General features: G+C 41.8%; 3 protein-coding genes across 4 annotated transcripts in view; 2 read left to right on the top strand and 1 right to left on the bottom strand.

Annotated features, from left to right (window-relative positions):
* Positions 1 to 337: 337 nt before the first annotated feature.
* LOC101156260 (myozenin-2) lies at positions 338 to 6,663 on the top strand. Of its 2 annotated transcripts, none has more exons than XM_004073472.3 (6): positions 338 to 472; positions 646 to 736; positions 1,982 to 2,139; positions 4,473 to 4,554; positions 5,171 to 5,354; positions 6,067 to 6,663. In XM_004073472.3, exons 1-6 carry the CDS (start codon positions 353 to 355, stop codon positions 6,248 to 6,250), a joined length of 819 nt encoding a protein of 272 aa, XP_004073520.2. In that variant the 5' UTR covers positions 338 to 352; the 3' UTR covers positions 6,251 to 6,663. The 2 variants fall into 2 exon arrangements, with proteins under 2 accessions (XP_004073520.2, XP_011478545.1); XM_011480243.2 differs by having other exon boundaries at positions 4,473 to 4,626.
* A 3,156-nt stretch (positions 6,664 to 9,819) lies between these two features.
* rbm22 (RNA binding motif protein 22) lies at positions 9,820 to 14,508 on the bottom strand. The gene is made up of 11 exons (XM_004073311.4): positions 14,379 to 14,508; positions 13,189 to 13,242; positions 13,074 to 13,103; positions 12,836 to 12,968; positions 12,633 to 12,733; positions 12,208 to 12,380; positions 11,850 to 12,050; positions 11,585 to 11,749; positions 11,221 to 11,303; positions 10,463 to 10,591; positions 9,820 to 10,377 (listed from the first exon to the last, which is right to left on the bottom strand). Exons 1-11 carry the CDS (start codon positions 14,430 to 14,432, stop codon positions 10,220 to 10,222), a joined length of 1,281 nt encoding a protein of 426 aa, XP_004073359.1. The 5' UTR covers positions 14,433 to 14,508; the 3' UTR covers positions 9,820 to 10,219.
* A 2,158-nt stretch (positions 14,509 to 16,666) lies between these two features.
* ndst1 (N-deacetylase and N-sulfotransferase 1) overlaps positions 16,667 to 21,003 on the top strand; it is a 48,392-nt gene continuing 44,055 nt past the window's right edge. The window contains exon 1 of the mRNA XM_004073471.4: positions 16,667 to 16,869. The gene's annotated coding sequence lies outside the window, so the exon portion shown is untranslated. The remainder of the gene's footprint in view (positions 16,870 to 21,003) is intronic.

Below are 21,003 nucleotides of genomic sequence, written 5' to 3'. Positions count from 1 at the left end.
CTAGCCACAGCTACCTCATAAATTTTTAAACTGTTCCTATAAAAGTGCTCATGCGTTTGCATGTGTGTGTTTGCACAGGATTGGTTGGAGTGGACAGCTGCTTCTGGTACACACACACACAAACGCTAACACACATGTACCCCCTCAAGCCATCCAGTCCAAAAAAACTCAAGGTCAGGATGTAAATCCTTGTACTCGCTCCTTTTCCTTAATCACCTTTTTATAGTCACCCCCACACACACACACACACATACACGGCCATCTACAGAACCCCCCTTTAAAATGCATCCTAACTCTCTTGCCCCTCTGCTAAAAAAAAACTTGGTGAGGTAAGCTCTGAAGGCATCCTGGGATGTGTTTTATACAGACTGTTCCCTCTGAGTGTGGAAGCATCCCAGCTCCAGAGTCCAGCAGACTCAAAACCAAGCCCGACCAGCTGCAAGAGCCGGCAACATTCGGCCTCAAAACACAGGTACGGACTCAGGGAAGGGGGCCCGTGAAACAGGGCGTGGTCCGTTTTACAGCATGGAATGTAAACTAGCAAAAGTTTATGTCAAAACCAACAATTTGAAGTGAATTTTGGTTCTACTTTTTACAGCTTAATGTAAATCCTAAGTAACTGTTTTATCATGTGTTCATCAAAAGACAACAATAATGATGATGCAGTCGGGCCTGGGTGACGTGACAAAACAGAGGATGTTACAGGCACAAGCCCTTGCTAATGAAGCCAGAGGAGGTAAGAGTCTGCACTGATTTTATCCATGCATGCATGGACACAACCAACATGTGGTCTATGTGAATAAAGGAAACGTTTGCTTCAGGTTTAGTGAGACCAGGGGTGAAGCTACAGGGTGGCAAAGGGTGTAGATGCTCCACCAGCAAAAAGCTTTGCCACCCACCCCTATTTTTGGGTCTATAGTTTCATTATTGACAAAGATTTTTTTTTTAAATCAATAACACCAGTTTCTTTAAGCATTGGTAATAGCATCTCGGCCATTTTGTTTTAAAAATAATAATGATAATAACAAAACTGTTTAAATATATATTTTTTATCCTTTCCTTTGTAATGGCTGTCCACTCTGTTCTTCTCATTTACCACCCTTCCAAAGTCTTCTGCCCCCCTCCCGCCCCTCATAAAAAATGTTCTGCCTCCACCACTGAGTAAGACTCAATCCCACGGTGGAATATCCCACCTGGGAGTGTCAGATGAAACTGAAGCAAACTTCGGGGTGAATGACTCCCTTGCTCGAAAACAGCTGTACTACATTCTGAAATCCCAAAGGCAGATTGATAATCTCCAAAGTAGGGGGACCGTCCCAGCAGCACTGCTTGTTTCCACAGTGATGTTTGCCAAAGAGCCTTTGAAACCAAGTCTCGTAAGCTCAGCAAAATGTGACTCCCACCACTGAATTTTACACAGGCTGATCAAAGACGTCTCCTGGAGGGTGGCATCCGCGCTGCCTTCTCGCAGCACTTATCGTGTGCGAGTGAAAGGACCATCCGTTTTCTGACACAAGCCTTTCATCCAAAGATCCTATTTATATGCCCAGTTACCCGTGCGACTCTGAAGCACAACAAACATTACACACAACTTGACATCATCTTGAGGCTATGTGAGACCCACAGCTGTGTCGTGTTACAACACAACGTGAGACTGTGGGCAAAAGCTGAGAGGATACTTAGGGATGCTGCACACACTTCTGATTTTGCATATCAGTCCTCCACAGCTGCTTAATGTTGACAGAAACAAGGAGACCAGCAGAGACGTAATGATTTGCCAATGATTCTCATTAGTGCCCCCCCCCCCCACCACCACCATCACTTTGCTCTGAAAGCAACTGCTTTGAAGTAACATCTAAATTTCATGAAGCACAGACCCAGAATGAGATTCTATGCCACAATGCACAAAAATTGTCGTCCACAGAACATGTATCATAACATCCGTTTATTAACACTTACCAAAGCATTTGTTCCATCAAAGGCCTGAACCTGGGGAAAAAGATCAGCGTTCCAAAAGACGTGATGATGGAGGAGCTCAACCTTCCCTCCAATCGCGGCTCTCGCATGTTTCAGGAGAGACAGAGGAGAGTAGATAAGTTCACTCTGGAGAACGTCACCTCTGGACCTCATTACACCAATGTAAGACCTGAGAGTTCACAAAAACACTGATTGTTGGGTGATGACTGCTGTTAAAATAACTTTTTAATATGGTTCTCAAGGCTTGTAAAGTTCATGAATAATCATATATTCTAGGTGAAAGTTCACATCTCTGTCCAGAGCAGTTTTGGATGATGTGCCGTCCACTTTGAAGCTAAATCCTTTCTGATACTTCAGATAATTGGGCCTAGAGCCAAACGTCTCCCCTGCATGCTGGCTGTCTTTTAATCAGCGAACTCTTTGGAGGTGGGAGCGATCATCTTTTTGAATCTTTGCAGTTTAAAAATAGAGGGTATGTGACGTCAGCCGTGCTTCTCTTTTGAGCTGGTTTGAAAGCCAGTTTTTCTGCTCCCCAGCTGTCACTATCTTGGTTGGTCATGGCTGCACAGAACCCAGACAATTTTACAAAAATAGATGAAAATGAAGGACAAAAAAAACTGTTAGTTGTTCGAACAGGCATGGTCAGGATTGTTTTCGAAAGTACAATTCTATGTCTTAAGGCAATCTCGACTCTCAAAGATTAAATAAAGTGTTGAGTTTTGTTAAATAATTTTAGTTATTGATAATAAATCCATTAAAAATGTAAAAATTGTGTCTGACTCAAGTGTGTTGTTTTCAGATGTAAATTTCAGGCTTTACATTGGAATCAATGAGGACAGACCATTGACTGTATGTCAGAACTGGACTAGGTGACTCCTCCCCCATTGTGTTTGAAATAAGAAGTATCTGCTGGTTCCAAAAAGCTGAAATACCAAAAACTTTTACTGAGAAAATTAATTCTCAGTCGATATAATTGTCAAAATAACCATTCTTGCTCTGCTACCTGTTTTTAACATGTTCTTGAAAATCCTGATTGTTTTTTCATTGTTTTTTTCCGTAGCACAAGTTTTTCAAGTAATTCAATTCAATTCAATTCAATTCAATTCAATTCAATTTCATTTGTATAGCCCAAAATCACAACAACAGTCGTCTCGATGGGCTTCGAAGTAAAACATGAACTCAAAAGGATCATGAATACAAAGAGTTCAAGAGGAAAATACTAAAATGAAATAACAAACTGACTAAGCTATACTGGCATCCCTGCCCTTAGACCCCCCTTCGCGGTAAGGAAAAACTCCTAAAAAAAACGGATTCCGGAAAAAACGAAGAAACCTCAGGGGTGCCCACATGAAGGAGGGATCCTCCCCCAGGACGGACAGGTGATTTACCAGAACTCTTAGAGAAGAATTACCTTATCTAACTCTACAACTCCATATTTAAAGTTCAGCAGACAAGCTTCATCCAGCCGTGGTTGGGGGGACAGTCAGGGGCGCAAGTCGAGCTGGAGACAGGAACCACAGCCAGGTGTAGTAATGAACTACGAAAACAGACGCTTCCATAAAAGTATTTTGTCTCACATCAAATGTTCGAAAGTCTAGTCGAATGTTCGAAATGTCTCCAGAACCTGCTTTCAGTGGCAGGGGAGTGGCCTTCCAACAAGCTTACTCCTGATTGGCAAGAGTGGTTGCCATAGACATGCTGACTCTACTCACTGACGTCTGGTTCCAACATGTCGACATCTGTAAAGCAAAAAAAGTTTTTTTCATTTTGTTATAACTATAACAAGTTATTTTCTATAGGTGACGTCACGTTCACTCAGTCCAGTTCTCATGTACAGTCAATGGGACAGACCTGCTTGTGTTACTCTCAACAGTAACTTTTTTCACTGATTTGGCTTCAGTTACTTTTGCTTTCAAACCAGCCTCAGACTCACTGTTGCCCCCTAGTGGATGGTTTGGTATGACATTGACAGACCAGAGCAGTACTTCCTGAGGGGATCCCTGTCATCAAGGTGGGATTCTTTTCTCGGCAACAGACGGAAAATGAAAACAGTGACTTTTTGTGCATTTTCAAAATAAAAACTTTTTTTGAAATCCCACTTTTTATTAATTTTGACTAGTAAGGGTGCAAAACATTGGTTATATTAACAAAATATTTGTAGTTCCGCCCACTGCACTAGTTTAGGAGGATGAGAATTGTGGCTTAAACCATCAGATGAGTGGTTGCTGTATCTGACCATGGCTTGATACATTACCCTCTATTTGATAACCAGAACCTGAAGACAAAGTAAATACAGTTAGAGATGCAGAAATGGTCATCAGTCACAAAGCACAGATGATCTAAACCTCCAGAGGTGTGAAAAGGGGAGCTGAATCTGATTTTGAAGTCATGCATTGGCATCCTTGCTGTTGTAAAGTCAGCAGATTTCTAAAGAAGGAGAGGCAACATTTTGACTTTCACGGCCAAGAATAAGCTTTCCTCTGCACGTTTGTAAGGTTCACCTCGAGGCCAGTCCTCCCCAGCAGACAGTGGTGCAGCCGCAGGGAGGAAAAGAAAACCAAGCTGTCTCCATCCCCGGTAAGCACAGTCTGGTCATGAACCTTCAGAAGACTGTAGCAAAGAAGGGCAGTCCCGGTGTCCTGGCTCCAGGTAATACAACGGTCAGAGCTTGGGCAATGCCTGAACAACATGAATGCTTGAGCAACAAACAGCTGCTATCATGCTCTGTGATGTTAAGACTCACCTTTAAAATGAAAAAAAGCTCTGAGCACACAAATTAGTTTTATCATAATCGGAGCCAGGGGAGTTGGCAGTTGGTGGAAAGCAATTATCTGAGAGGGTTTTTGCTGGGCGCTGTTTTAAATCTGGTCTGGCAAAAAGGCACTGCTTACAGTTTCTGACTGCTGGTGAATTAAGCTCTGTTTATTCTTAGGGATTCACACTGAGATCTAATTACTGTCATTCTGATTCTACACAGCAGCAACTTCAAAGAGATGTATATGTATGTCTTATCTGTGTGTGCTTAAATGCAGCCTGCTAACTTGTGTCTTTATCCAGGATGGTTTTCATTGAAATGCAAGTTTTTGGTTTTACAGAAAATACAAGATTATTTTATAGAAAAAATTCCAAATTTAAAGTAATTTTAGCTTTTTGTCACAAAAGAGTTTCTCAAATGTTGCTTTTCTTTCACTAGGATATTCTGGACCTTTGAAGGAAATTCCCCATGAGAAGTTTAACACAACCATAATCCCCAAATCTTACTGCTCCCCATGGAGGGAAGCTTTGGGAGGCAATGAGGAGCTTTTGGGTCTCCTAAACACACAGCTGCCACAGCCCCCACAAAAACTACAGCCTGCCAACTACAGGTGTTTTAACAGGTAAATATGTCCAAACTGGCTGAAAAACAATCAAATCTCATAAATCTAGTTGAGTTTGAGTTTAGGTTTGAGGCCGGCCCGTCTAAAGAAAGACCTGTGAATGACCTAAACAAGTTATCCATCATCTCATCCCTCGGCTCCACTCCATGTTTCCACAGTTTGAAATTTAAGCCAGTCTCTCTGCCTTTTGCCTCCTTGGAGTTTGTCAGCACTGTGGCTATTTCGAACCCTGGCCTTGATAGACGATCCACTGGGGGAGTGGGGAGGGGGGGTACAACCTTCTTGACATGCATTCGGGACAAAAGAAGAATGGTCTTTTATGTGGCACAAAGGAACTCATCAGATGTGGCAAAGGTGAAGGTTGGACTGATGGGTAACTGACGAACAAGCAACTCAAAACATTGCTCTGTTGGAACTTTTGGTTAAACAAATTCTGTGGGTCAGTCTGTAACTGTACCCTCATGGTGGTGGTGGTGGTGGGGGGGGTAGACTTACATCCTTGGGGTTATTAAGAAATAACTAGACTCGACTGAAATTTGCTCAACTAGTCGTCAAACTGCTGATATAAGTACATGCATAGATGCATGATCCATGCTGAATCCACCTGCCGTTGTTTTTGCTTTTTCTTGCATGAATCTGAGTCGCATGTTGTGGAAATTATCCACAAAACGAGAAAGGAGCAGGATTTCAGATCATGCTTTTGCTCTTTAAGGTCTCCGATGCCATTTGGGGGCTCTACGGCAAGCAGGAGAGTGATCCCAGTCATTTCCTTTGAGGCAGTGGCGTCCCAGAACCTTCCCAACGTCTCTATGGACCACATGTGTCGACGGCCCAACTTCAACAGAGCTCCCAGGGGATGGGGAGGGAACTACAGCCCGGAATCAAATGAACTATGAAGACGACGAGTCGATAAGCCAAAGACTCAAGCCCCGCCCTCTCCTCCTACAAAGTTGATACCTGTTTTTTCCTCTTGGGAGAACAAATAGGAATAACGGCAATACCAATCTTCCACACATTAAGAGAACTGGACTGAGTAAGCCCTTCCCCCTCGTGTTCCAAATAGGAAGTATCCGCTAGTTTCAAAAAAACAAAATCCCATATTTTTTGAGAAATAAACAGCTATTACTCAGTAATTCAATTTGTCAGAGTAACCATTCTGGTTCTTTCTACCTTTTTTTTTACATGTTCTTACTAGTCCTTAATTTTTCACGATATAATTTTCTTCATTGCAAGTTTTTTTAAATAATAAACTGACCAATCAGATGCTTCAATGCAAGTATGTGCTTCCTATTGGCCTCCACCTTCAATGTTCGAAAGATTTGATTAACAGATTCTCCTGAGGCAAAGCAGCCTCTGGACAGTGGAAGGAGTGTGGACTTCCAACAAATTAATTCCTGATTGGTGGGAATGGTTCCCATAGAAATGCCGTCTTAAGGCCCGTTCACACCGGGACGAATTTCGCCGGCGATTTTCGCCGACGTTTAACGCCTCGTGACTAAACAAAGGGCACCAATGAGAGTGTGCACACCGACGCGAAAAAACGCCACGCGTCAAAGCGTAAAAAAAAAAAGCGCCTCGGGTTTCGTTTTTTTTTTTGACCCATCGCGTCGAAATCTATTTGACCAATGAGAACGGCGCTTCTGCACACGTGTCTGGAGCCTCTGAAGTTACAGTAAAACACAACTTGGGGGCGCTCAAACACAAAACTGCCTTTCTGAGCACACATTCCAGTGAAGAAGATAGACGCGTAAATACTTGCTCTCTTCTTCTGAGTGAAAAGCGAATTTAAGAAGCGTAAAGTTGCGCAGCGCCACCTTGTGTACAGGAGTTTTTCTGTTTTACATTAAGCGCCATCTAATGTCAGGGATGGCGAATAACGCCTGGCGAATATTCGTCCCGGTGTGTACGGGCCTTTAAGGGCCTTTAAGGCCTTTAAGGCCCGTACACACCTTGACGAATTTCGCCCGCAATATTCGCCGACGTTTAACGCCTCGTGACTAAACAAAGGGCACCAACGTGAGTGTGCACACCGACGCGAAAAAACGCCACGCGTCAAAGCGTCACTTTTTAAAAAACGCCTCGGGTTCGTTTTTTTGGTTCGACGCGCCGCGTCGAAAACTGTACGACCAATGAGAACGGCGCTTTTGCACACATGTCTGGAGCTTCTGGAGCTACAGTAAAACACAACTTGGGGGCGCTCAAACACAAAACTGCCTTTCTGAGCACATATACCAGCGAAGAAGATAGACGCCAAGTAGCGTCTACACTGCCGCGAAGAAATAATGACGGAAATTCTAAAATATCCCCGAACCAAGCACCAGTTGGAGCTACTGGTGCTTGAAATGTTCATGTTTTCTTTGTATGATTCTGACAAGCGCGTAAATACTCGCTCTCTTCTTCTGAGTGAAAAGCGACTTTAAGAAGCATAAAGTTGCGCAGCGCCACCTTGTGTACAGGAGTATTTCTGTTTTACATTAAGCGCCATCTAATGTCAGGGAATGAAATTGCATGTTCGCTCGGCTCATCGTCAGCGAAAATCGCCTGGGTGTGAACACAAAAAACGTGGCGAAAAACGCTGGCGAATAATGCCTGGCGAATAACGCCTGGCGAATATTCGTCCCGGCCCTTTAGACCGACTTGGACCAATCACTGCTAAATGATATTGTTTGGCTCTAACGTGTCCATGTTCGTATCACCAAAAATTGGCTTGACTTCATTTGGTTGGACGGGAAGTAAGTCATTTTCTATGGATGACATCACACTCACTCAGTCCAGTTCTCATGTACAGTCAATGCTTCCAGAATATTTTTGTTAATGGCCTCTGTTCTGTGTTTTTGTCAACACCACACAGACTTCCATTTATATCATGCAAAAATATTCAGGGGCCTGGTGCAAAGTTTTCTGTGCATAAAAGTATGAACAAAGCAGCAATTTTAAATATGTGTATTTTTTCTCAGATTTAAAAAGTTTCATATATATGTGGTTTCTTTTAAAATTGGGTTGCAGTTATAATATAAAACAGTCCCACAAAAACAGTCGACAGCTAAGGAAAACTGCTAATTAGTGCAATTATTACCCGTTTGTAAATTCAAGACAATTGATGCAAAATATTCATCTTATTTTAAGACAAATAAGATAAACCTACCTTATCTTAAAATAAAGACTTATTCAGTTTATTTTAAAGAGTTGCACCCAAAATGTATGTAAACAGGGAAATAACAGACATAAATTCGCCAATCCCACACTTCCTGTTTCTAAATTTGATGCAAACTCAAAGGTTGCAGTTCCTAAATTGACCACTGGTGGCTGGTTTTAAAAGAGAGTTTTTTTTTGTTTTTTTTTATTCTTATTTCCAAAACTTTAATGTTTTATTTTCTTTTCTTGACAACAGAAGGAGAGGCTTCTATATTCAATACCAATAACAGATCAACAATGCTCTGAAAGTGGGCAATTGTCCAGGACAAAGCATTTTTTTGTTATGTCCACTTGTGGATCCACCAAGCTGTCGATCAAAAAACTGCCCTTAAATTTCGCTCTTTAAATTAAAAATGTGTATTGGAATATAATCAGCTCTCTCACATGTTATCCTAAAACAGAAATGTGTTTTTGGTATAGCCCTAAACATTTTAATGTAAAGGTCAACTGGAAATGGTGCTGCCCCTAGTGGTTATTTGGGAAACTACAAAATGCCGATTTTCTGGGTTTTTCGTTGAATTTAGGAACATAAAGCGGGGGTTGGAGGAAAACAGAAGCCCCATATTAGATCTGTTGGATGTGGACCAGCATCCATATGTTTATATGAAAAACCATAAGGATTGCTAGTTTAATGAGTCAGCTCTTATTTAAGATTGAATATTATAAACACTTTTTTCTTAAAGTCACATAACCAATGGCTTTCCAAACACGACTACTGCACACAGCATTACTTCTGGAATTTGCAATAAAACTGCCTTTGTAAACTTATTTACCTTATAAACCTACATGGTTTATCCAAATGAAATCATGAGCCGGTCTATAAGTACTTGAAAACTCTCAAAATCTTATGAAAGATAACACCCACAACAAAGATATCCAGACTATGGCTGAATTTCTAGATTAAGAAAAATATCCACATTGAAACTACCATACAAAGATTGAAGTTGTTTTCTTTTAATCCACTTGTGCTTGAACTGCTGAAGTTGAAGAGCAAACGTTTTCCTGGGGTAATCTTCCTTAAGGAGTACCAGTTGTAAGCAGGGGAAGATGGAGTTTCTTTTTGTGGATAAATACTTCCAATAGAATATTCCTAGTATTTCCTAAAGTACATTTTACATGCAATACTAATATGCAGTCTCTTTGTCTATTAATTTACACTCTAGTTTAATATATTTTCATTTACCAGACTTCCAAATCCACCAAATGGTGCAAACAGATGAAAGCTGAGTCAATTTGATGATGAGCTCAGGAAAAAAAACCCAAGTCATTATGCAGTGGAATATTGCATCAAATTTATTTTAAAAAAAAGAAATCAGAAAAGAGACAGATTTAGAATTAATCCTCCATATCGAGCTCTATGTGACACTATGCAAAATAAGACAAGAACAGGTCCACCCCTAAGAACTTTACAACAGTAATCATGGCCAGCACTCATGTTGGAAGTCTTTTGTGTTCATTTAGAACTGCAAGAAGCTACACAGTGATGGAGTACTATTCCACTTTTTTCCTCTTGAGACATACTGAGGTAATGAATTCATTGGATGTCATGTGGGGCTGTGTACAGAAGGAAGGACTGATCCATGTGAAGTCTTCAGGTTTGGGGCTGTCACATGAAAACACTTGACCAGGTTCATGGTGAGGAAACCGAGACAAACGTTTACTGCAGGACTTCACTCGGTGATGTGACGGGAGCCGTGAGCGCCGTGAGCACCCATGCGCTGAGGATCCTGGGAGGGGTAGTGGATTGCACCCGGAGGTCTCATCGTTATAGCAGGGGGCACAGGTGGAGCCATGGGACCCATAGGGTGGTACATTGGAGGACCAAAAGCTGCGTGGGCAAAAGAAGGTTTTTAGTATCCATTTCCATTTTTCTTTCTGCATCACTTAGAAGTAAGTCTAAGCCATGTTTTTACCTGGAGGAGGTGGGTTGATACCTGGAGGTGGAGGCAAACCTATGTTCATGACAGCAGGAGCGGAGCTGGGATCCAGGTTAAAATAGTTGGCATGACCCTCTTCATCTAAAGCTGGAGGTGGAGGCAGCGCTGGCAAAGAGAAGAATTAAAGGCGGTAAAAAGATGTTCTTGCTGCATCTTAATCCAGATTCTGAATTCTTGTGGCTGAGACTCGGAGCAGGAAGCCTTTTGCCCGCCCAGCGGATTTTCTACCCCGCAGATACATATTTTTACCCCAACAGCATTTTTTCATCTGCTACTGATCATCAACGAATTTGAATACAAACAATACTCAGAAATGCAGTTTTGAGTTTAATTTTCTTCAAATATGTCCTCCATCATCCAAATAATGAACATGATAAATGTTAAAAACACCATTTTCATCAAAGTGTGTCGAAGAAGGAACACGCTTAGAAAACTGCTGTTTGATGAAAACAAAAAATAACCAAATGTGCTTTATTTTAAAAAACAGTGTAGTAAAATGTAAGATGACCGTTTAGTTTCTCATAAAAACCCTCAGATCCCAAACTAAAATGTAACGTGTGGATCTCAGCATCTTACAAATCCAAATAAGTGGCTCTTAGAGACATCGTTTTTTTAGCAAGTGGTTATGTTTATGGGAAAATGATTTGACCTCCTAAAGGGGCGCCAACACCCCTGACTTGAACTGCATGTGCGCACACATAAAATACTGACCCCCCCTGTGAGAGAAGACTTACCTCCAGGAAGTCCAGGTACAGGATCCAGTCTGATGCCAAGCTCATCATCTTTGACACCATCTTTTCCTCTCGCTGCTTGAGACCTAAAAGACAAACAGGTTTGAATTTTGATTGACTTGAAAGACAAAAAAAAAGGTGACAGAATATCTCCCAGATGGGAAGAACCTGTGTGCTACAATTAAGCTCCTGCTGTGTTTCTAATAACCACTTTTTAAACGCCACACTCAGCCGTTTCCCAACACTTGTAACATCGATGGTGGCTTCACCTCAAGGCAGTTTGAAAGGCTCTTGCTCTTTTAAGAACATCTGGCGTTTAACAAGCAAATGACAGCACGGCCTCCTCAGTAACCAAGAGTCATCGTACCTCCCCCACTTGACAGTGAGCCTCCGTCCGTTAAGGATGAGTTTGTTGAAGGACTTTTCTGCGGCCATTTCAGCTGCCTGGCGCGTGGCAAACTGGATGAAGGCGCACTGCTGCCTTTGGACTACAGTGATGGTTCGGATTTCACCAAACTGGTAGAAGTGACCCCTGCAAGAGTACACATAGAAATTCAAGCACAGTATAAAGGCATCAAAATTGTCACTTCTTGTTGTGACAAAGACAGAAAAAAAAAAAAAAAAAACCTTACTTGAGATCTCCATCCGTGACATTGTCTCCCAAACCGCCTATGTAGAGAGTGGTGATGGACTTATCCTCTGGTGGGTCTAGTCGGGGCATGGTTGAGGCTCGCTTTAGCAGCTTGTCAGCGACCGGGTCATTGATGCCATAGTAACGGTCCTTGATGTTTTGGTCAGCCAGAGGATCATCGGGATCGGTGGGCTTTTCGTGCCTGAAATGCAGCAAACACAGGAATAAAACCCAAAGACACACAACATGCTGGTATATATTTTTTATCTTTTAAACCAAATAAAACTATGGATTACAGTTTCAGATCTACCAAACAGCAGCACCTTTGTCTTTTGGTTACAGATGCTATTAGTCCTCACCTGTAGGGACATTCTTCGCCTCTCTTACACTCTCCCTTCACCCAAAAGGAGCAGATGTGCGGCCGGTTCCTCTTGTAATATGGCGTGGTCCTGGCCAGCTTGAGCAACATATCACTTGAGCTCGTAGCCTTGCCGAGTTGGCCTACAGGCCGTGTGCCGTCGGAATTAGCCATCTGTGAATGCGACGAGTCGTTAATGACAATAAATGTGCAGTTCTGATCAAAATGCTCCAAGCTGTTCTCGGTGCAGTGATATTTACAGACTCCTGAGAGCTGCAAAGGAACTGGGAAACCTTTGGAAGTTGTGTTGCATTTTTCAATATGAAAACAATTTGGAAGTAAAGGAAATGACTGCAACCTAAAATAATATACGTCATAACAAGCAATGCTACTGAAGAGAAAAGTCATTACATAAAGGAAATCTACCTCTCTTTCCATATTCTGTGTGTAATACTCTTTATTCACGTCCGAGCGAGGAATCTCATCTTTAACTGTGAGGCCTGTGTCACGGACCTGGATAGGCAGACCTGTCAATCAAAACACATCAAGAGAAAGTGTTACACTGACAAATAAGACCTGCACAAGGGGTACACAAATCCAAATTTAAGTAGAAAGATCCCGAGACTCACCATACTCTAGATCAAGCAGACATGTCTGACAAACATTTTTCATTTTACTGCAAGTCTGGCAGACTTCTGTCTTCTTGAAACGCATTCGAGTCCCCGGGCACCATCTGAATACAGTGAAGGGTCGAGAACAGATCTAATGGAAAGAAGAAAAACTTTAAATCCAGTTTAAAGATAAAATATTTCAAGTTTAAGCTGTGTATTCTTCTGAAGGCTAAGGAAAATTAACAGAAAGCCATACCTTGCATTCTTTTCCATATTTTTCTTTGGTCTGTATATAAAAAAAAAACAACTAATATGATTAATGTGAATTCATAAACAAGACCTACAAATAATTCAGCTGGAAACTTACTCACCATACGGATGTAAGGATTCTCCCCCAAGCATGTCTGACACAAAATCGGAAAATCCTGAAACAGACAAGAAAACGTGGATTCAACAATTCTCAGCTAATCATTTACTAGTATTCAAGCTGAAGGGATACCGTTACATTTCAGCCTCTGCTTGACAAATGTACATGTGAGGGTAGTAAAGCTTTCAGCATCACCCACTTTTCCATCTGGTTAAGGATGCTGTTTCCATCCTTCTGACCGCATCAGCCAAAAACCCCAAACATGGGCAGATCATTGGGCTCAAACATCACTTACATATTCGGGTTACAAAGTTTTTAGACTGTAGCTTCAACTAAAACTAATCAAATGTCTGGTTGTGTTATGCTTTAAGGGAAGACACAAACACTTTTTATCTTTTATAGTCGTGTTAAGATTTAAAGGTACAATTGTACATTTGCTTGATTTACATTAGGACCACAGTGGGAACTTAAATTAAGTTGCCCAGTTTACATCGGATTGGTTAAGTGTCGCATTAACTGCGTTAAAAATGCCAGTCAGGTATGAATCAATTACTTAGACATCTTTTAGCTCATATTTTATTCTCAAACAAGAGAAGAAGTACTGTTACGGAATCAAACAGGAAACCTGTAACAGCAATTGCGAAAAAAAATACATGAATTCTTAATATTCGTGATGACGAGGTTGCAACATCATGGTTTGAGATCAACAAACAGGTCTATTGTTTAAAACTCTGATTATTCTACATACTTTATTCTTTAAACTTTTCTAAAATAATTGTTTTTGACTGACATTATGCTGAGTCGGTCTTACAAATATGACATTTCAACCAACATGACTTCAGCATCGTAAGGCAGCTAAAGCTAACGTAAATTAGCATACATGCCGAGCCTCGTTTAGGTTGATAAATCTGTTTGGACTTTTGGAAATGGATGATACTAGCTGCCAACGATCCACAATCTGTGTTTGCCTGACCCATTAAGGGATTTAAAGACTTACAATTACTGTAACGATACGAAGAACAGTAGCTAGCTACCATGCTTCCCGCATTAGCATTAGCCTATGCTACTTAGCGGGAAGCTACCTTGTTACACATCAAAGAGGCTTTTGGGTAATAGTATTCTTGAAATGTGATAAAATTGATGTGTGGTCTCTTTACACATTTAGACTTAAACTATAAAAGCAATTCAACATACCGCGTCTTCCCAGTTTTGTCGGTTGTAGGTGTTGGATCCAAGAGAAGTCGCCATTTTGCTGAATGAGAGGAGAACCGGGCCGACAACGACAACTCACAATGCACCGCGCTGCAGGTCCTAGACTTGCCTGTGGGTGTCGCTCTTTCACCAGAAACTGTTAGTGATCAAACCCTCAATGGAATGGATCGAGTTGGACTGGTTTGACGTGTTGACAGTAATATGGTGTGCCAGTGTTGACAATTTAAGATCTTTACTTTCAACTATCTGATGTCACCCGAAAAAACAACAGTTTTGTTTAAATAGGATAACAAGTTTTTACAAGCGTCACAAAATTTTGTTCATTCTGTTTCGAAAATATTCTTGCGCTCTTAACATTTGTGTGAGTAAAGTTTAGTAATCAGTTGTAAGTACTAATTAACTTAACCTTAACTTATCTATCTATCTATCTATCTATCTATCTATCTATCTATCTATCTATCTATCTATCTATCTATCTATCTATCTATCTATCTATCTATCTATCTATCTATCTATCTATCTATCTATCTATCTATCTATCTATCTATCTATCTATCTATCTATCTATCTATCTATCTATCTATCTATCTATCTATCTATCTATCTAAAAGTAGAAAATGTTTCAGCAAAGCATAATGAATGCTTTGTTAAAACAGTTGTTGTTATCCTAAAAAAGCTTTTATTATTTCAGGAACAATATTTAATGCTATTGCTTTTAAAGACCATGAACTTATTTCTATTCTGGAACTAAAGGTTAATAGTTTTTTTTTTTTTAGTTACTTGTTAACCTGATTACGGACTCCGGATTAGACCTAATCCATGTCCATGACCTGCTCCGTCTGAAGGAAAAAAATCTAACTTCTGTAGAGGAGCTATGCAACAAAAATGGTATGTTTTATCAGAAGTTTAAACACATGTAGTTTTCCTCATAAACACATGATTAATTTAATGTATTGCTAAATAATCTAATATATTTTTTAATTTATTTATTTTTCATTTGATCATAAATCTATGATAAATGCAAAAAGGTGATGTAAAGTGTTTTAGGTTTATGAAAAACTGTGAGTCCCAACAGTTTGCGCCGCCTGAGTTTGTGTCATTTCCAGAGACGGAAGAAGTGACAGGCTGGCTGATTGGCAGGTGTATGGGAGCTTGTGAAAGCCAATTGTCCAGTTAGAGTTTACCCGTTTACCTGGTCCAATTCAGGCCATGGTGTCTTTGTTGTGTGAAATTCCAATTAGTGAGGCGAAGGATGCTGAAGATTACGAGTGGGTTTTAAATCCTGAATGTTTATTTAACTTCACAGGTCAGATTGTGGATTCACAGAGCAGAGATTAGATGCAGGCCCACTTAACTGGTCTGCAGAGCTCTTTCAGGCCACATGTAAGTTAAAAACAACTATATTGACCCTCCGTTTTGGGATGTGCTTTTAGAGGTTCATGGACTTTTGGTTGTAAATCAGGGGCATACCATGTGCTTGTGCTTCCACAGTAAGGCGCTGAATGGAAATTTCCATCCGCTTTAACCTTTTGTTTTCTTTCTCTGCTTGGCCAGCAGAGTCCGTCAAGAACATCCCTGAAAAGATCACCACAGGAAACTCCCCCTCAGGGCATCACCTTCCATATCTTAATGAGTCATGTGACCCCGTCCTTTCTATCATGTGAAAAGACTGAGATGGCCAAACTGCTTTGAAGGAAAGCTTTGTCTCAAATTTAGCTAATTAGAGATCAAAATGACCAACCTCATGAGTCACAAGGCCAGTGGATTTGTAGGTGTCTTTGCTGTTCTTTGTTGCTAATGCCTCAACTCTACAGTGGGGCTGTTTCTGAATTTGTCTGTATTAGTTTTATACTCCAAGCTTTCTTTATATTTTTGATTAAAACCCCCCGAAAAGAACTGTATATTCTGTTATAAGATCATCTGTAACCAGAGGCATATTTTGTGACGCTTCATTTGCCATAATGTATGCCTGTAAAGTAATTTCTTATCTATAAATAAATCACGATACCCCCCCCCCCCCAAAAAAAATTGTTAAAAGCAAATCAAACAGCTACTTTTCAATGACATTTTTGAAAGAAATCTGTTAAGATAATTTGAGCATCACTTCACAAGAAAATTGGTTCAAGAGTATTAGCGAACAGAAGATCAAGGTCCCTTTAATCCCAGCACCGTGGAGCAGGGATGCAGATAAGCCCAAGAAATATTGAGGACTTCAACATGCATGCATGCGCATAAGAAAAAAAAGTGTCGCTTTGGCGCCACCTGTTGACAGTTATGGGCCACTGCTGGGTGCACAACGCTGCAGAAGGAGAGGGGCTTCCTCACATTTCCAGCTTTCTCCCAGCCGAGTCGGCCGTGCCGCTTCCACATTAAGGACAACAGCGAGCCGAGACCCTTTTCTGTTCACTCTTCGAAATCCAGCGCCGCTTTCCTTCCAGCCGGCTCGAGAGCGTCCGAAATCTGCTAAAACGAGGTGAGTACGTCGACACAAAAACAAGTGTGCTGGCGCTGCTTTTCGCCTGTGTTTGGTACCGCGGAGCCCCGCCGCGCGCTCTCCCAGGCCGGGCTCGTGTTCGCTGTCTGGCTCGCGCGAGGCTGAGGCCAATGCCTGACTCCCCTCGACTGAAGATAAAACAAAAAGCCCCAGAGGCAGCGTTCATATTTAGCCTGGCTCTGACGCGAAAAATGAAAGGATGCGTTCACTGCTCGAAGTTTAGTGCCCGGCAGAAGCTAGAGCTGCAGCCGGTTTGCACCGAGATTTTCACGGCGGAGTACCGCGATCGAATCCCGTGAATGCACCAGCGGCCACCGAGCAACTTGTTTTGATAACTTTGTAGCCGCTGCGGTGCGTTTAACGCCGTGGATATGCTCGTTTCAAGTAAGTGACTCAAAACAACTCAGGGGTAACAATAAAATAATCCTTGCTTTCCCCCCCGGCGCGTCTAATTTAAAAAAAAAAAAGAAGCCAACGAGTGTGTGCAAATCCAAATGAAAGGATGATTCGTCTTTCACTTCATTCTGCAAGTCCACACATGACAAGAGGCGGACAAAAGACTAGAAGTGGAATGCAATGGCTCCCAACACAATCTTTTATAAACGATTGAGTGGGATTTGGCTCTCAGCTGTGGTAACAGGCTCCGTGTTGTGATACGACGCGTCGGATTATTATGACCTGCAGTAATCCCTTACTGGCTTATTATTTACGAAGGTTTTAACAGTCAGGCGTATTTTTTTTCTGAACCGCCTCAAACACGGGCAGCCCTCCTGGGTGGGAGAGCATCCCACGACGCGGGATTCTCCAAACTTCTTTTGAGGGAAAAGTAGGACGATGGGATTCGGCGGTTTTAATTGGCTGTTTGTTGCGAGATTGGAGCAGTGTCTTCCTGTACGCGCGAGGCCAGTTTTGCTGCTCCTTTGTTGGTAGAGCAAAGGTCTGTCTCTACTAAGAGCTGCAGATGTTCAGTAATATAAACAGTGGAAGGTTTGTGTAGGGGGGACAGTCCAGACCTGCCTGATATGGTTTACCTTGGGGTGCTCCTAGCTGAATAAGAGATTACAGAGAACATTGACTCATGCTGGAAATGGATTTGGCAAAGTCACAAGGACTTTTGCAGAGCACATTCCTTCAGCTGCATGCCGGCTTCATGAGGTTTATCTGACCGGTGCTTCATAGTATTGTTACCCATAAGCCTCTAGTTGCCACATGTTCCAGCTTGCATTTTGCTGATTGAAAAATATAGGGCTTATTCCATTTGAAGATTACATATTAAGAGGAGGAGGGGAAGAGCAAAAAAAAAAAAAAGCATGATGGTTGCTGTTGCATGCTTATTAAATTTGCTGAATCTTAAGTTGTGTTCTGTTTATCCACGCCAACTGTTTGTCTGGTTGTTCTAAACCTCCATCTGGCCAAACGCGCTGTGATCGGGCGGCTTTCAGCTGCCAGCGTGTCGCTGCGTCCATTTGATCATGCACTAGCATCTCCTCGCTTCAGACACATCTGGGGATGCAATACCTGCGCGCCAAGGCCGATAAAAGCACAGGAACTCTGACAAATCGTGTCACCAAGCAGCCCTTTTTTCAGGATGAGGGACGATCGGACTGGTTGCCGGAACTCATTGTTTGCCTAGTGGAGCCCTGAGTGCCTTATTGTTATCTCCACCTAGAGGAGGATGTCAACATAATGGTGTGGAGTAACTCTACCATCACGTTTAAAGCCACACAGAGTAATTGTTGGGAGCTACAGGGCTCACAACATGCCAGCTCTTGTAGTTTTCCATGTCACTGCCCCTTGTAGGCACTCTCAGTGTGTGGGGAGCAGACCTCTCTTTAGAGTGGAGCTAAAGCCAGGCATCTTTCCAAAACTTGAGCACCCCCAACTTTTTTCTGTCCTTTTTTTTTTTTTAGTGGATATAAGCCTTGCTTTGTGCCCCAGTGCTGCTTCATTTTCATAAAGTAATGACTTACTTCACTAAATACTACAATCTCCCATTGGAATTGGACTTCCTGTAGATGCGCACAATCGGATGTTTCCTCACTGCCTTGGGATTTTGAGTTTATTACGCCAACTCTACGTAGAATTATGTTGCATTTTTACGCGGCGAAGGTTATGAAGGGTCAAAGGAAAAATGCATAGTAGGCAGCTCAGCAAAACCTAGTTTTAGCAAACCATATGATGCGGGCTGTAATCCTCAGGAAAAACCCAGAGAGTCGCTTCTCGAATGGTGCTGGGCTCCATTAGACAGTTGGCAGGCACCGGGGGTGTCCACATGTGTGACTGCCTGGCTAGGCTAGCTGCGCAGCTGAAGGCTACAGTATGCAGGCAGATCAGATTACTGAACGATTAGCCATGGCCTCCTATCCGCGGCTGAAGGAAATGATTTTCCACTGTCATAATTCCCTTGACTGAATTACGCAGACCAGTGACTCATAGATACTCTATACAGGTTGGAGGACTGCACGGCATAATCGTTGCTTTGTTTTGGGGAGGGGTTGCACCTTTGTTGCACAGAAGTTAATGGTATTCTTGTTAAGATTTATGTAGTGTACCTTTTTTTTTTTTTTACTAAAGCTGATTTTTTTTTTTAGTGTCCTGCCATCACCAATGGAGAATGGAAGTTTTATTTCATGGGCGGGCAAAGACGGCAGCTGTGAAACAGTGCTGAGAACTTCTCTCTGTCCTATGAAGAGATATGTGTCAGAATTTAAAGTGCCTTAAAAAAAAAGGAGGGGGGGTGGGGTGGTTAAATCCTGCTGGCCTCTGGTGGAATTTTGCTGAATGGAAACAGAGATGAGAACAGGAGAGGCTATCTGTGGCCGGACCATGTTCCTAAGGTGCACACCCACCCCCCCTGAGGCAGGAATCTGATACATTCCACAGGCTCCAGTATCCAGACAAATAATGGTAACTGGGGTGTAGCGTTTCATCAGGTGACTGGGTCATAAGTGTTGGGAAAGGAAGAGCTATGTCATAGGCCCAGAGCTGGCCGGCTCTGGTTTCTCGTAGGGTCAGTAAGTGGGCCAGGAGAGCGGGAAGTTATACGAGATATGGATTTACAGCAAGACAAGACATCTTGTTTTTTTTCTTTATTGCTTCTCCTTTTAACACAGCCATTTCCTCCTTCCACTATTTTGGTTCACGGTTTCAGTCATGAATAGTAACTGAAAGAAGTATTTGATCATTTGCTGACTTTTAAGGTATGCCTACCTAGAAACAAATGGACAGTTTCATCCTAATGGTAGGTTTGGTTAAACAGTGAGAGATGGAAAATCACTGAACAATCAAGAAATGGACTTTATGTAATGAATTTATGTACCATATTTTCCACATTATAGGGTGCACCGGATTATAAGGCGCACCAGCAGACATGTATAAGATGCACCTAACTAAAAGGTGCATTTAGTGAGACAGACTTTATTAACTGCGTTCATTATAATTCTAGAACTTGTTTGGTACACGCTACATGATAGCCACGTTAACGTATTTACAATACCTGTAAACCCAACCTCTGATACCACTAGAACAAACATTAGTGTGACTACCGGTACACAAACTCCCAACCTTGTTAGTAGTATCATGGAAAAAACACCGCTGCATGTTAGCCACGTTACCGTTTTTACAATAAAACGCCACCTTGTTTGCAAATTAAAAAAAAACAAAAAAAAACGGACATTTTGATAGACCGCCGTGTACCTCTCAAAACAGCTTAGACATCAGTAAACACAACCAGAATGAATCCATATGTAAAGTTGCTCTTAGAAAAAAAATAGTCTTTTAAGTGCCCTGCATAGTGCAGAAAATATGGTAAATGTATTTGCCTTTTTATTGAGGGAAATGTTGTGTTTGAGTTTGATGCCCAGTCCTACCCATTCACTTGGGTTGGGTAAATGTACAGAATCAGCATAGATCAAGGACTATTTCCTCCACTGGTGACATTCTTAACCCTTGTGCTATCTTAGATGACCCCACCCTTACATTGACGTGTTCTCCCTACCATGACAAAGGTGGATAAAGGTGGAAAGATTTCATGTAATCCATGGACACCAGTGAAGATCATAAATCATTGAAGAAAAAAGGTTCAGTGCACTTTTTAGTGGGTCTAGATGACCC

Source organism: Oryzias latipes, chromosome 10 (genome assembly GCF_002234675.1).
Source record: "Oryzias latipes chromosome 10, ASM223467v1".
Taxonomy (NCBI): domain Eukaryota; kingdom Metazoa; phylum Chordata; class Actinopteri; order Beloniformes; family Adrianichthyidae; genus Oryzias; species Oryzias latipes.
The sequence above is the reverse complement of the archived record's forward strand: the minus strand, read 5'-3'. Positions and strand labels throughout refer to the sequence as shown.